At 40.9% G+C, this 16987-nt stretch overlaps 1 protein-coding gene across 5 annotated transcripts; it reads right to left on the minus strand.

Annotated features, from left to right (window-relative positions):
- Window positions 1–13499: 13499 nt before the first annotated feature.
- LOC117353444 (histidine-rich glycoprotein-like) lies at window positions 13500–16982 on the minus strand. 5 transcript variants are annotated; one of them, XR_004537941.1, is made up of 3 exons: window positions 16197–16982; window positions 14120–15524; window positions 13500–13773 (listed from the first exon to the last, which is right to left on the minus strand). XR_004537941.1 is itself a non-coding variant. In XM_033929384.1 (3 exons), the coding sequence occupies exons 1-2, from the start codon at window positions 16789–16791 to the stop codon at window positions 14127–14129; spliced, it is 639 nt and encodes a 212-aa protein (XP_033785275.1). In that variant the 5' UTR covers window positions 16792–16982; the 3' UTR covers window positions 13500–13773; window positions 14120–14126. The 5 variants fall into 5 exon arrangements, 4 of the variants coding, with proteins under 4 accessions (XP_033785275.1, XP_033785271.1, XP_033785274.1 ...); XM_033929384.1 differs by having other exon boundaries at window positions 14120–14170; XM_033929380.1 differs by having other exon boundaries at window positions 13500–15524.
- Window positions 16983–16987: the final 5 nt, after the last annotated feature.

Raw genomic sequence — 16987 nt, forward strand, 5'->3', positions numbered from 1 at the left:
CTTATTTTAGGGACATTTAGGGATTTTTTTAATATGCCTCACATATCTACTAGGGAATGCTAATTAATGCCAGACCTCTCAGTTGGCTTAGGAAGATATAGGGACTCACATTTTTGATTATGATATATGCACCTTATTAGTAATTATTAAATATGTGATAGATATGCGTTGATGTGTTTGGGGCCCCAGTCTGTGTGTGAGAATGTGTTTGATTAGGTGCGTGAATTGTGGGTGTGTCGTTATATTTGTTATGCGCATACAAAAACATTACTACTAACACTTTAGATTTTGAAACTTCCAGAGGCACTATATGGAAATAGTTAAGTTAGCGCCAAGGGGAATAGGAAAGATTTCCCAACTAACTGATTTCATAACTGAAGATGAAGTATCACATACCATGTTTACATCATGGTGAAAAGTAGCCAGAAAATTACCCTGGGATGCCATGACCATTTATACCCCCATAGTAGCAAATCATAAAAATCTGTACTAGAAATTGCCTTAACAGTTGACTAGCTTTGTGGAACTGTTCACATTTTGCAAATATTTCATATATGCTCCCCTTGTCCTTCCTGCAGGATGTTCCTGCTAATTTAACACACAATACCCAATGCTGCCTAAGTAGATTAGTGCCAGCATTAGTAAATAACAAACAATTGATTAATCCCAGGATTACTAAAGAAAGACTCTCTGTCTCTATAACCTCTGATAGTTATGCCTTAACTGATCAGTGTTATAGTAATGTTAACTTGCTCTGAAAAGCTGAAATTATCTCTTTGGCTGTCTCTTTACCTGGGCTAGCATTATATAATCATTAGCTTGTGCATTGACAAAAAACATTAATCATACCTCACGCACTTAGCTTGCTAAATCAAGAACATAAAATACAGACAGCTGTGTTAGACAACTGAGCAGCCATAGATTACATGAATTGGCCTCCAATATGCGTCAAGATAACTTACCAGAATGGTGGAATGCTCTATGGTCTGGCCAGTGGTTCCAGTCATTTTTCAGTCTACTCATTGGAATAGGTCTTTTGATTACTCTCTGTTGTCTTATTCAATGCCTGCCTTCCTTGTTTGCTTTATGCATCAGTCCATATCGCAAATTATCCCGAGCAGATTTGCTTCACCTCTATAAAGCCCTTAAAAATAGTTAAGGGGAAATGTAGGGACGCCATTCTGAAACAGGGCGAGATTGGCACACTGATTTCACCGCCCCGGTGTAAGAATTATGAATTATTTCCATTCCCTCTCCCCTCTTGCCATGTAGCCGGCCATTCTAAAGCAAGGGAAAATGTTAGCACCTTGTGACAGAATGCTGAGGCATTCCCCCCCCCTCTTGTCACAAGACCCCTGTCACATATTAACCCTTATCTTAAGCTGTCCTTATTTGGAAAGGACAACAGCTAACAGGCATTGCATTGCATATTGCAAAGACTCAGGTTCTGTCCACGTGTTAATCAGGCCCTTGTCTAAGTGCTGAGTTGGAGGGTAATCACGAGTTAAAGCATGAGGTAAAGGGAGGGTGATCATGATGTAAAAGCATGTACCTCTGTATACACCAATGTAAAAGCATGTACATTTGTATCCACCAATCATTAGATGTGTAAATGAGGGAGTTACTATGATGTCATTAGAAGCATAATAAAAGGGACTCGGAGCTAGCCATTGGCAGAGCCTCCATCCAGACTTGTATCCTATGTGTGTTTGTTTGCTGTGTTCCATTCCTACAGCCCATACAACTTATTATGTGGGGATATTAATATTCACCTTGAGCAAATAGACCAACCAGAAATTATTGAATTATGGACTCTTATCTCTCTATTAGGTTATTTTAAACCTCCTCCAGTTAAAACCCATCAACGAGGTCATCAGTTATATTTAGTTACATTCTCTTCTAGAGGCTTGACTAATCCCAAAATTTATTGGAAACAAGAAAATTGGACAGATTCTTTATGGTCTGATCATAGACTATGCAATTTTGAAATTGATTGGCAATTAAAGACAACTAAAGCAATAAATAAAAACGACAAAACAAGAAATAAAAAATTTAATGCTAGTAGAGGTAAGATAAATCCTGTAGAATTTTGGTCTCATTATGAGATAGTTTCAAAACAAAATGAAGAGACCGAACAACTTATGAATTCTTGGATTAATGATAGCACAAATATTTTAAATAAAATGGCTCTCATTAAAACCAGTAGAAAGAGACTTAGAAACTTAGAGGGATGATTCAATACAGAGCTGCTAATAGTAAAGAGAGATCTAAGAAAATTGGAAAGACAATGGTTAAAATCAGGAACTCAAGAGCATAGAGCTGCTTGGAGATTAAAATTAAAAAACTACAAAAATCTGTCCAAGGAAAAACGCAAAAATTTCTACCCCCCAAAAATTGATAATCTATCAATTAATAGTAGCAGCCTTTTTAAACTGGTTAACGATTTATACAATATAGACATTTACTGACATCCTTGAAGAATCTACTTTAACTGCTAACAGTTTGGCTGACTTTTTTAATTCCAAAATTCAAAAATTAAGATCTTCGTTACTGTACCTGCCAAGCCTCATTGGTGTTATCCTATTACAAAAGGTTTTCTGAAAGAACCTTTTCTTTCCAGGCAGCTAAACTCATGGCTTGCCCAAATTGTGCTTGATGCCTCTTCTTTTTTTTATTTATAAGTTTTCATTATTACATACCAAGTAAACAAAACTTGTACAGAAAGTGGATTAGTCAAAGTACAACTTCATAAAGTGTAAATCATAGCTTAATACAATTTACAAAGATAAATTAAAAACCCAAAAAAATTTGACTAAGTCACTCAAGTCCTCAACCTAGGATTCCAAGATTACACAAAGACGAAAAATAAAGGAAAAGAATACTACAATATAGCAAGATAGACTACAAATAGTGCTGAGGTAGGAGCTCCTTCTATAACTATTGAGCACTTGAGTTTCCTTCATCTAGCCGGGACATTGACAAAAAAGCACTTAATTGTTGGGGTTCAAAGAAAACATATTTAACTGAACGGTGGCAAATAATACACTTGCAAGGATGTCTCAGATAAAATGTTGCCCCCAGTGAAGTGACTCCTGGTCTCAGGAGAAGAAATTCTCTATGACACTTTTGAGTTTCCCTGGAAAGATCAGGAAACATTTGAATTTTACATCCAAGAAATTATTTGTTTGTTTTTAAAGAAAAGCCTCAAAAACCACATTTTATCAATTGAAAGAGCTACTGTTAATATCATCGTAGATGGTATAGCAATATCTCTGTCTGATGTTTCCAAAATTTACGATACATTTAATGGTGCTTGATCAGTTAATTTAGTATGTAATTGGTTCCCTCCTTTGTTAGGCAAATAGTACACTTGGGAAAAAGGTGGCAATGTTTCCTCTGGAATTTGTAAGATTTCCACCAGGTATCTCCTAAGCATCTCCCTAGGAGTTACCATCGTCAATCTTGGAAAATTAATTAATCTCAAGTTATTATTCCTCGCGTTGTTCTCAAGTGTTTCTAACTTCTTCCTAAGATTCACTTGGTGCTTAGCAAGGGATTCGTTGTACTTGTTTAGTTAATAAGTCTTGGTCAAGCTTTTGAATTGAGGATTTTGAAACTCAGATCTTCTTTTAACACCTTAAGCTCTTTAGTATGTTGAATCAATTTTGCTTCAACATATTGGAAATTGGGACTGATAGTCTTTGTAAAATTTATAGTTAAGTCCCATAAAGACTCCAGAGTCACTTGTGCTGGTTTATCCAAAATTAAAAGCCTTTGCTGAATATAGAAATGCCTACCTTCTGTATAAGCTGACTCTTGACTTTGTTCTAGCTGATTATCTTCACCTCCGGTAGCTGAGTCTCCCCCGGTTTCTCCTACAGAGACACTCTGAACCAGGGGCTCTGTCTCCAAACTCTCCGACGGTAGACTTCTCGCCTCAGGGGAGAGTTCCTCCCCCATCTCCGGGGTTTCCTCTTCCTCTGGAGAGCAGGTAACTCAGGGTTGCGGAGGTGGGGCTCTCACGTTGGGACTAAGTGTGGTATCTGGCCCAGAAGCGACTCTGGTTTCGTCATGTCCAGGCACCCTCAGCGGGCTGGCCTCTGGCGCGCAACTACAGCTCCCTGCATCCTCCGCACTCTTTGATGTTGCCAAAGGTCAGGACATCGGGGCACCTCGAGGTGCTAGCGGCACTCCTGCCTCTCTTCTTCGTTGAAGGTAGGCTACAGGAGCTGTCAGTAATAGGCAGGAAAAAAGTTGTGAGTGACGCAGTTCAGATGTGATCCTCTCAGCACTTCTGTACCGCAGCCATCTTGGAATCTCCACATACCTTGAGCTATTCGCCTCTTATCTTGACTTTAGAAAGCAGATTAAAACTCAATTATTTAACAGGCCAAGTTCTTAATATTATTATTATAATCTTTTATTCTTTTAAGATTGTTGTACCCTTCTTTTATGGCATGTATGTATTTTTCTTATATTATATGCATATAACTTGTTGATTTTAATGATTTGCATTGTTTGTATTTCAATTTAATTGTTGTGAACTGTCTAGAACTTTCTGGGTATGGCGGTATACAAAATAAAATTATTATTATTAATAACAGTGGTTGAAGTGAAAAGATATCATTAAATGGACTACCCCTCATGCATTAAATTGCTGAAACTTAGCCAAGTTGGGTACTTCTTCAATAAAGTTTTTTTGTGTGCTACTGGCTGTTCCTCTTTTTTCTTCTTTTGGTATTGCAGAGGTTTCACTCCATTGAAGCCAGCCCTGTTGAATTTAAAGCTCAATCTATTTTGAACCTTACCAAGAGAGTAAAATAGTCACCAAAGTTTCTACAAGAACACTATGGTGCTCATTTTGAAAAGAGATAAACATTACAAAAGTGGCATAAAGCGGTAGATGCACTTTTCCCCCAAGGAACACAGCCAAGTCACGATTTTCAAAACTCAGATTTGAAACTTTTTTTTCTCCACAATTCATCTAAACCACAAGGAGACGTGCTTTGGGTGACATTAGGGTGGGTACAGAATTTGGATTTTGTCAAGAGATAAAGAAACAAGATAAAAACATCTAGGGCAGGGGTAGGGAACTCCGTTCCTCGAGAGCTGTATTCCAGTTGGGTTTTCAGGATTTTCCCAATGAATATGCATGAGAAATATTTGCATGCACTGCTTTCAATGCATATTCATTGGGGAAATCCTGAAAACCCGACTGGAATGCGGCTTTCGAGGACCGGAGTTCTCTACCCCTGATCTAGGGCATAAATTGAATGTTGTTAACTGGACCTCTTTCAATCACAACTAAGTCACAATAAGGTATCTTAATTGACCAGTTGACCACTGGAGGGATTAAGACCTAAGCCTTCCTTAATTTCTCAGTGGTCACTGACCCCCTTCCACCACCCCCTTCCCCAACCATGTGACAGTGCATACCAACATTTGTGACAGCTTCAGAGATTATGGTCATTCCTATTAAAGAGTGGCAAGCGGTTTTTAGGAGACTAGTGATTAGTACAGTGGACTGTAGAGAAAAGGATATAGGTCCATATTAGAGGTCTGCACGGGAATGGGGATTGCAGGAATCCCATGGGTCCCCCAAAGGGATCCACCCAGGTCTGCGGGACTCCCACAGGGATCCCCCCCCCCCAGGCTCACAGGACTCCCACAGGGATGGAACCATGGTTCCCGAGGCCTGGAAAGAGAATTAGAAGATAGGCAAAAGCAGAAACTGGGACCAAGATGATGGAAAAACAAAATGTTCCATCAGCTACAGCAAGGGAGATGTTCATTTTGAGGGGAGCTAAGCTCAAAGTGGGAGGCCCAACCCCCTCTCATAGTTATGCCATAACAAAATGAAGTACAGTAAAACCTTGGTTTACAAGCATAATTCGTTCTGAAAACATGCTTGTAATCTAAAACACTCGTATATCAAAGCAAATTTCCCCATAAGAAATAATGGAAACTCACAATTCGTTCCACAACCCAAAAACTTTAATCCAAAATACTATACAAACTCATATTGCAAGACCTCGCTCGTTTAGAACAGTCACTACACTCTTGAAGCGTAAGCGAGAGAAGAACCATCGGCTCAGTTGTGGTGTGTGTATACTGTATGAACTTGAAACATAGAAACATAGAAATTGACAGCAGAAAAGGGCCATAGCCCATCGAGTCTGCCCATACCATACTTGTATTGCAAGACATCTATAATAATAAAACGCTAAGCGCGCATGCGCACTCTTAATGCCGTGTTACCTGATCTGTAGTTCCGTGGCCGACAGAGTGCGCATGCACGCTTACCACGCATCTCTCTGTCTCGCACATGGCTTGCCGGCTCCAGCCACACAAAGTTCATTTTTTTGTTCAAGCCCCCGCCACGGCTCCTCTATTGAACCTCACCAGAGACGGAGAAGACTTCCGACTCTGGCAGGGATCAAGAGAGGAGATTCAGCGTCGACTTTGAACTAAAAATGAACTTTGTCTGGCCGGAGCCAGCAAGCCTGCTGCGAGACAGAGAGATGATCGCATCTGAATATTAACGGAGCGTGGGCGTAGGGGGCCTGGCTCCCAGGCTACTGCGTCCGGAACACGACGTCAAAAGTGGAAGATGGCGGTGGGTTGGCTCACCTCATGGCAGATGCGCAGGAACCGGCTCTAACAGGCTCACCCTCCCTCTTCCCCACGCTCTGCTCCTCTTCCGCGGATGTCGTGTGCTAGGGGGACGACGCCTGCTTCATGGCCCGGCACCGGACATGCTCGGTGAGTTTGTCTTCTAGGGACGGGGAAGCACGGAAGAGGTGTGCTGGACTGTGGGAGCAGGGAAGAGGGACAGGGGAGCATGGAAGTGGTGCTGCTGCACAGGGAAGTGGGGTGAGGGAAATGCTGCTGCACAGGAAAATGGAGGGGAGGATATGCTGCTACTGTACAGGGAAGTGGGGTGAGCAGGGAAATGCTGCTGGTGAGAAAAGGGGGCTGGGGCTGAAAGGGAAAAGATGGGAGAAGGGGGCTGGGGGGAGAAATGGGTTTGAAGCTGGAGCTGGGGCTGAAAATAGGGGACATGTGAAGGAAGGAGGCTTTACTAGCACCGTTAATGTAACGGGCTTAAACACTAGACTTGCTTATATATCAAGTTAAAATTTAATCAAATGTTTTGCTTTTCTTGCAAAACATTTGCAAACCAAGTTACTTGCAATCCAATGTTTTACTGTACTTGCTGAGCTTGTTTTTGGATTTCCAGTTCAGTTTTGGCACATTTTACTTATGCAACCAGTATTGCTAGATGTCACTTCACTATACACATCTATACCTCAAGATGAAGCGCTTGACACCTTAAAAAAGACGTTTGATAAGAGAGAATGACCAGTACCTATACCAACAGAGTTCCTTTTGTCCTTGGCACGATTAGCCATGAAAGAGAATTTTTTCATGTATAATGGAAAAAATTTTAAACAGAAGAAGGGAGTGGCGATGGGTGCCACCTTTGCCCCCTCAGTGGTGAATTTGTACATGGCAGATTTTGAACTTGTTTGGTTAGAAAATTCACCTTTTAGTTCCTGTATTTTCAAATGGTACAGATTTATAGATGATGTTTTACTTCTTTGGACTGGTACAGAACAAGGTTTGCACTTGTTTATAACATGGCTTAATAGCTGCGATAACAATGTTCAATTCACTGTTCAATATTCAACTAAAAGGTTAAATTATTTAGATGTGATGGTGATCCAAGATTTAGACCATTTTGAGTTTGATTTGTATATAAAATCAACAGATAGAAATACTTTCCTGGACTTTCAAAGCTGTCATCCTGCATCTTTAAAGAAGAACCTCCCCTTTTCTCAGTTTTTAAGACTGAAAAGAAATTGTACCAATAATAAAAGTTACAACAAACATTCAAAATTTCTAATTGAAAAATTAGAACGCAGGGGTTACCCAAGAAACCTCTTAAAAAAGGCATATAAAAGGGCAAAGTATTATCATCGGGAATGGCTGTTAGAGAAACGCATTAAAGGTATGGATGATAAAGATTGAATGACATGTGTATTGAAGTATTCTACTGCAGGAAAAGAGATTGCTGACATCATGAAGGATAACTAGAAGATCATGAAAACTAATCCTTTGTTACAAAATACGGACCTGCAAATTGCATTTTCCAGAGATAGAAATTTAAAGGAGATATTATCACCTGCAGTACACTTCAAGTTTATTCATATTATTTGATTGAACGCTTTTCCAAATTACAAAGCGTTGTACAAAAGATAAAATAAGAGTTAAAGAAATCACTTATACATAGTATATTAATCAAACATACAAGGGTAACTACTTTTAAAAATTACTAGAAACAATAGGAAAGTGGGGAAGAAATACAATTTTTTAAAGAAAAAGTACATAAAAGGTAAGTACATTAGGGGGGTATGAGGAAAAGGATTGGTGATAGAAGAAAGATCAAATGAGAGAGCTATTAGTAGTCTTGATTTAAGGGAGGTTGGAAACTATAAGATTTTACCGTGAAAATGAACTTTCAGTTAAAGGCTTCTTTAAAAAGAAGGCACTTTAAACTTTTCTTAAATTTTTGCAAATCCTGTTCGAGTCTTAAGTATAAAGGAAGAGAGTTCCAAATCGTTGGAGCAGTTACAGAAAAGATAGAAGCACGGCGTGTTCCGATAATTTTTAAAGAGGGAACATTAAGAGTAAACTGAGAGGATGATCTAAGAACTCTTGATGAACTATGTGGAATCAGAAGCCTATCTATAAATGCAGGTGTATTTGTCTTTATTGTCTTGAAGACTAAAAGAGCTATTTTATATGTAATCCTATATGTTATTGGCAGCCAGTGAGCTTTTTGAAGTAGAGGTGTGACATGGTCAAATTTTTTTGAACCTGAAATTATCTTTATTGCTGTGTTTTGTATAAGTTGAAGACACCTTATATCCTTTAGATATGCCCCTTTTAATAAGGAATTACAATAATCTAATTTTGATATTACTAGGGAGTGAACTAAAGTATTAAGGGAAAAAGTATCAAGAAGGGGGACAAGTGAGATCATACAGAGTCCACTTCCTAATGGATTCTATAAATGTGGCAAATGTACTATCTGCCAAATTACCTTACCTTTGAAAGAATTCATCAGCCCAAAAGATGGAAAGATCTATAAAATTCAACATTTTCTAACCTGCTCTTCGGATCATATTGTTTATGCCATTATTTGCCCCTGCGAGAAGTGGTACGTGGGCATGTCCACTAGACCTTTTAAAATCAGGATCAGTGAACATAAGTCTAATCTGAAGTGTGGGAGACTAACAGCCCCCTTGGTTGAACATTGCACTATAATGAAACATAATTTTCAAGATATAAAATGTTTTTGCTTTGACAAAATAGTATTAGATAGAAGAGGGGGAGATCGTAAAAGACTCTTAATGCAGAAAGAATCCCGCTGGATTTTTAAATTAGGTTCCTTAAAACCAGCAGGTTTGAACACTACAGTTCGTTCTTTTAAATTGAATTTTAGGTCTAAATTTTAGGTATGAGAGTAGATCTTCGATTTGTTTTGAGGTGTGGTCTTCTAGGTGTAGATTAATGTCTCCGAGGAGCAGATTATGTGTTGAGTTAAGAGAGTTCTGGAAGATGAAGTCTTCGAGTTCGTGTTTGGAGGTGTTCCATTTGCCTGGTGGCAAGTTAAGGTACCTGTGAGTGTGTGGTCGGATAGTTGGCAGGCTAGAAGGTCCAGGTGGGGGGAGGAGTGTTTATCCAGGACTTTTAGGGTTAAGGTTGTTTCTTTAAGAACAGGCAGAAAGAATTTCTTGGCTTTAAAATACAGATGTTTCCCGACTTGTCACATGAGATGCAGAAGCGTAGACGTGAATTTCTTCTTCTTAAGCCCAGTGTCTTAGCTTTAGGGGCTACATTTTATTTGAGACATCCCTGTAAGTGGGTCGTGTATCACCTTGCAATTATGTTGGGGTTTTTTTTTTAACCTTTTCAGTTGACTACCTTTTTGTCACTATCTCGTTTGAAAAACCCCCCACAAAAAACCTTAAACTCTTTTGATTTAGAATGCTAAGAATGATTAAGGGGATCACGAACAGATCAGAGGTTATCATGCCACTGTACCGGGCCATGGTACGCCTTCACCTGGAATACTGCGACCAGCAATGGTCGCCGTACATGAAGGACACATTACTACTCGAAAGGGTTCAAAGAAGAGCGACTAAAGGGGTTGGAGGAGTTGCCGTACAGTGAGAGATTAGAGAAGCTGGGCCTATTCTCCCTTGAAAAGAGGAGACATGATCGGAAACATTCAAGATAATGAAGGGAATAGACTTAGTACATAAAGACAGGTTGTTCACCCTCTCCAAGGTAGAGAGAACGAGAAGGCACTCTCTGAAGTTAAAAGGGGATAGATTCCATACAAACGTAAGGAAGTTCTTCTTCACCCAGAAAGTAGTGGAGAACTGGAATGCTCTTCCGGAATCTGTTGTAAGGGAAAACACCCTCCAGGGATTCAAGACAAGGTTGGACAAGTTCCTGCTGAACCAGAATGAACACAGGTAGGGCTGGTCTCAGTTAGGGCACAGGTCTTTGACCTGGGGTGCCGCCGCGTGAGCAGACTGCTGGGCGCGATGAACCACTGGTCTGACCCAGCAGCAGCAATTCATTTTGCCCTCAGCTCTATAGCCTTTAACATGCTTGATTTATTTTTATTATGTCTTTTGCCATTTGTTAATCTTGGATCCTATTAGGGGACTTGAGTAGTTAAACCTATTGCTGTTTTCTTCTTTCCTTTTATTTATTGTTAAAGTTGTATACTTTAATGGAACATGTTCTTTGGTTTAATTTCTTTCTGTACAAGTTATAAATGCTTGGTATTTAAGTTTAAAATTATAAATAAAAAAAATAAATTGTGAGCCTTCCAAATACAAGTGTGTAGTTAGGCCGTTTCCCCAATATTCAGCCGGTAGCTGAATGTTGTCACCAACTAAATTAAACATTGTCACCAGCTAAATTATACCCCAATATTCAGTGCTGGGTCTCCATAAGCATTTTGTTCTTTAAATTTTTTTAAAAGCCCCCAATTCCTTTTACAACCCCACACCCCAAGGATGACCTTTTCTTCTCACCATGCCGCACTTCACTCCCCCACCATGCCTAGGAAGCCCCCAGGTCTACCTAAATATCTGGTCTAGCAGGATCTTTGGGAACAGGAGTGCAGCCCCCATACTACTTCCCCCTTATGGCTTTTTAAAAAGGCTGCTGCAACCTTTCCAAATACCAAAGGTCATGGCAACCATTTTGAAAGGCTGCTACAAGGGCTATACTTCTGCCCCCGAAGACTCTGCTGGATCACCGGGGCTTACCTTGACATGGCAATGTAGGGAAGAGGGTATCTGTGTGGGTAAGGGGAGGTGGGGGTGTTAGAAGAATTGGGGGTTCCAGGTTTGTTTTAAAATAACAGAAATAATTAGGCAAGCTGGAACCTGCTTAAGATGAGCAGGCAAATTTTAGACAGCTGTCCTAAATTCACTTTATCTGAGCCCTGGCTCCTCCCCAGCATCACTCGACTGGTCCACTTTTTTATGGGATGGTCAGATCCAATATTCAGTAGCACTGCCCAGCCTAGTGCCACCGATTATCAGCATTTCACCGCTGAGGGGCGATTTAAACAGACCAGAGCCTCTTTGGCCCACTTATATTGTTCTGCATATTAGGCCCAGTAGGTTTTTAGGTGTTCCTCGAGAGTTCACAATACAAAATAAGGGTATTAAGCTGAGATTTCTACCTGGATCCCATATGTGAAGACCACAGCCTTGACTGCTAGGTTCTCCTTCTGCTATGCTGGGATAACTATGTGACCAGTTTACCATCCCATCCCTATGACTTGTTTTTTTATGTTTTTTTCCTCTGGGACTTTTTTTTCTGGTATCTAAAGAAACATATACTAAGCACAAAAAATGTGTGATATGGATGAAAATTTTAGACATTTTCATCAAAACATCTATAACTGGACTTGGATGTCAAATCAAAAATGCCCCTTCACAATTTGATCAACAGAAGTTCCATAAAACAGTTCTTTTCCTGGATTTACATTGCTTGTCAAACCTTTAAGAACATGAAGAAAACCTTTTTCATCTATCTTACCCTACTTGGGTTGTCTAATCATCTGATTGGAATATTTTCTCAATTACTACATTTCTTCTACTATAAGATTTAAATATCTTTTCTATCTCCTATTTTTGCCAGTGCTGACAAGCCCTTGGTCTTACATCAGTTCTACTTCTCCTGATTCTATTTATAATGGAAGTCAAAGGGCTAGATTCACTAAGCTCACCAATCGTGTCCCGACCAGTTTGCGAGCGTTCTCCGACCCCGATTCACTAATCTTCTGCCTGTTCGGCACATGCAAATGAGGGGAAATGGCATGCATAAGTAGGAAGGCAGCAATTCATTAAACAGAAGGAACACCGATTGGGCTTGACGATCCAAAATGAAGTGACTGCTGAGGACCAGTCACTCACGTCCTTGCCGACTGTCCTGCTCTCTGCTGCCCTGAAATCTCAGTATCAAAATAAAAAATAAAACCATCAAAATAAAACATTTTTGGAATGTTAAAACACATCTCCCTTGTGCAAAAAGCGCAGTGTGAGCCCGTGGTTTTAACCCATTTCCACCGAAGTCCTCTCCTCTGTATTACAGTAAACTATGCTCCACAATATAGGTGCCGCACAGTGCTGTGTCCGGAGCTGTGGGCTGCCCGCCACCTTGCATTAGAACACAACAGTGGCCAGACCCATTTCAGGGGCACTTTCTTTCATCAGGAAGCCATTCTTCACAAAATGGAAGAAATATTGCCGTTGTTGACTTCCTTTCTGCAAGGAGCTGCTTCATTGCTTCAGTAAACCCAATAGCGATCCTGGCTGTTACAAGTCGTGTGTATGTTTTAAGTTCACGCGCGGATCACATCTACAGGCAAACAGCATGGTCTGCGGATGTGTCTGGATCGCTCTGCAGCGATCTATGGGGTCGCTATGGGGTGTGCTTCCAATCACCTAATTTGCATAAGGACGCTGTGGTGAATTGATTGTCCGGCAGGACTCGGCCATGGATCGCCCAACGGTGAGTTTAGTGAATCTAGGCCTAAGTCTAGAAAATATTGTCTATGGTTTAGTCCAAATTTCTTCCACTTTTGCATCCAAGAGCACTACTGCTCTTGCCTTTCCATTGTTGTCCAAATAGCTACATAAAAACTTCACTTTTATAAGAAAACTACCTTCTGGGATCTCAAATAGCTCTTTGATCTCTTCCCAGACTGTTTGCTAACCAGAACCTCAGAGACAAGCAATTGATCTTTGGCTATAGTATATCACCAGAAGCCCTGGAATAACCTTACTGCATTTAGACTACCCTATTTTAAAGGAAACGAAGTGTTTTTTTGAACTATGATTAGTTCAATAAACTCCAGCAAAGAGAAAGTGAGGTCCAAAAACAGGAGGGAGTCCAAGGTGTCAAAGTTACATCCATTTATTATAAATTCCTTCTGGGAACGGCAAGAAATGCATCTGAAGCAAGGATTTCATGATGGAGTTCTGTAACTTGGTTGATGGATCGACAATTTTTTCCCCAAACGGCTAAACCAAATGTTTGTGCAGATCACGTGGGGAAACGCAGAAAACAAAATCTCCACACTACACAGGTGGACATCCACAGGCAATACCTTTTGCTTTATGGCATATCGTATAAAAATTCTTCAATACCGCACATCTTGTATTACATTTTTCCCTGCACAAAGAAAATGATTCACATACTTAAAACAAAATAATCTATTTTTGTAGAAAAAAATTTAACTTACAAGGTATAACAAACATTTGTGCCAGGTAACCATTGCAGAGAAAACTGATCCATACTTTGGCACTAAAAGTTCAAAGCAAAATCTGAAAATTACTGTTTCAGTCACTTGGGTACCCATTTTATCTGTGGTCTACAGGGTGCATTTCCAGGATGGATTCGACTGTGGAGGGGTAGTGGTAGATTTGCTTTGGGGGGGAGGGGAGGGGAGAAAACTTTTACTATTCTGTTTATGGTTGCTACAACAGGTACTGTTGGATTACTTTATGTACTTCCGTACCTTCTTGTTAATCTTGTGTAAGACCATTGTGCTTGTGATTTGCAGTTTCATCTGTAAGTAAAATACAAGGGCAATTTGAAAAGTTTGGTAAAAATAAAAACAATTTAAAACAATATTTTTAAAAATTTAACAAAACCTATTTTTCTGACAGGATGGAAAAACTGGACACTCACTGGACTAAGTGTCCATTACTTTAGTTGCCTTTTTCCAGAAAGTCACTTTCTTTGTAAGTATATTGCCTTGATACATTATACATTTCTGTCTACACCACATATTTTTTTATGTTCCTGCTTAATACAGGTGCACACTTTTTCCTAAGATGTAAGGGATAGCTCACAATTCTAAAAAAAACAAACACACACTGGGCTCCTAGCAGACATCATCCAAATATTACATTATTTGAGTGTAACCCACACTGGGACCTATGTACTAACATGTTAGCTATTAACATAGCAAGTAGCACATTCTGCAATAATTTCTGTTAACAGCTAACTTGGAAGTACAGGGACTAAATCAATTATTGCATGCAAACTTACTGTGATAAGAAAATGATAGGAAAAGCCCCATCAGTTAAACATAGATTATTGTTTAGTTTTATTTTGGATTTAGCTCATGCCTTTTCAGAAGTAGTCCAAGGTGAGTTACATTCAGGTACAGTAGTAGGCATTTCTCTGTCCCTAGGGGGCTTACAATCTAAATTTGTATCCGAGGCAACTTTAGAGATTTAGGCTTCCTTTTACTAAACCGCAATAGCGGGTTTGAGGGCAGGAAGCCGCGCAGAATGACCCACGCTGCTCCTGACGCTCATAGAAATTCTATGAGCGTTGGGAGCTGCGCGGGTCATTCAGCGTGGCTTCTTGTGCTAAAAACTGCTATCGCAGTTTAGTAAAAGGAGGCCTTGGTTTGCTCAAGCTAGTGGCATAACAGAGACTAGTCCCCTCTTTTACTAAGGTGCGCTAACCGATAATGTGTCCATAGACTAACATGCACGTGTTAGCATTTAGCATGCGCTAAATCAATTAGCGCGCACTAATCGGTTAGCACACCTTAGTAAAAGAGGGCCTATGGCAGACTTTTTAAAATCAATTTTTCCATTGTTAAAATTACTTTTTTCAAGTGAAATAAAATAATTATCCACAACATGAGTCAAGATATCTTTATTTATACAATACCATCTCACTATGATTCAAATAGTTTGTAATTCTAATTCAGATGAATCTTTGTTCAGGATTTTTTTTTTTTTAATTAATAAAAAGAATGGAGAGGGTATGTAAATCTTCTTGGAGGCTCTATTTTTTATCTATATAATCTGCAAGCATCCTTTGAAGATGAAGATCTTTGGGAAGATTATTATTCCCGTCCTGTACTTGGAGCTTTGTAAGACTTTCTAGGAGTTTCCTGTGTCCTAAGAAAAATGGTGGTACAATATAGATTAAACAGTTGTAAATTATATTCCCACAGACCCTCCCCCACATATTATACAAAATCTGATGATGGGGAGGACATCTGTCCTTCTTTGTTAAGCAAAATCCAATAGCACATAAAGATACTAGCATGAAAGGACAAACACCTCCACCATCAATATGTCACAATGTAAAATATAAGACCTGGAAAAACTTGGATGCAAGATAACTTCATCCTTTCATAACACAGTCATTCTATATTGGCCAAAGGGATTATTTATTAACCCCCTCGCTCCTCCAAAAACATACAGAGTACAAACATATCCTTGTAGGGGATCATCTGAAAATTCCCCTTCCCCATTATGCAGCGTCCTGGGTTGTCATAACAGAATTCCACAACTCTCTCTTCCTTGTACTATATAATACCTCATCCCATTCAGTTCCAAAGTGGCCAGCTTAGGGAGGGGGGTCACCATGTGGCCATACTATTCATCCCCCAAGATGTTCAGCACCCGTGAATGTCCCAAAATCCCCCTTCCTGAAAAGATGCTTTTCCTATAGAGATGGTGCTCCTGAAGGGGCCTCCACCTACCTGTCCTCCAAAACGCACTGTGTACTCTGCTGTTACTGGAGGGACGAAGTGGGTGGGGGCCAGAGGATTAGGGACCGTGTACCTGGCATAAGATCTTTCATGCCACAAGGAGGACTATCCTTGCCGCAGGAAAAGGGAGTGTCTTTGCCGGAGGGGCAAACATCCATCCCGTGGTGGTGATGGTGGTGGTGGTGCTGAGGATCCTTGCCCTGGTGGTGGTGCTCCTTGGGATGGTGGTCATGGTGGTGGTGGTGCTCCTTCCCGTGGTGCTCGTGGTACTCCTTGGGGGGGTGGTGGTCGTGGTGGTGGTGGTGCTCCTTGTTGTGGTGCTCGTGGTACTCCTTGGGGTGGTGCTCGTGGTACTCCTTGGGGTGGTGCTCGTGGTGATGGTGGTGCTCCTTGGGGTGATGCTCGTGGTAGTCCTTGTTGTGGTGCTCGTGGTGCGGCTCCTTGCCGTGGCCGCGCTCGTGGTGGTGGTGCTGCGGCGGCTGCTCCTTGCCGCCGTGCGGCGGCGGCGATAGGGTGCGCGCGCGGTTATCGTGGTCGCGCAGCGCGTACCTCAGCTCCAGGTTCTCCTGCATCAGGGCCATCATTTTGCGCAGCTCGCCGTTCTCCGTCAGCAGCCGCACGTTCTGCTTCCTCAGGCCGTCCACCTCGGGGCTCTGCACGGAATCCATGGCCGCTGCCGGCCGCTCCCCGATGACTACGGACGAGACGCCCTCCACCACCACCTTCACCACCCACCCACCACTACTATCGAGGGGACGTTAACGGTGAAGGGAAAGTGGGGGGAGGGAGGAGGGAGGGGGGAACAAAAGAACGAGGAGGGGGAGGGGAAGGAGAAATTAGTTTAAAAAAAAAAAAAAAAACCTC

Source organism: Geotrypetes seraphini, chromosome 2 (assembly GCF_902459505.1).
Source record: "Geotrypetes seraphini chromosome 2, aGeoSer1.1, whole genome shotgun sequence".
In the NCBI taxonomy this organism is placed as follows: Eukaryota; Metazoa; Chordata; class Amphibia; order Gymnophiona; family Dermophiidae; genus Geotrypetes; species Geotrypetes seraphini.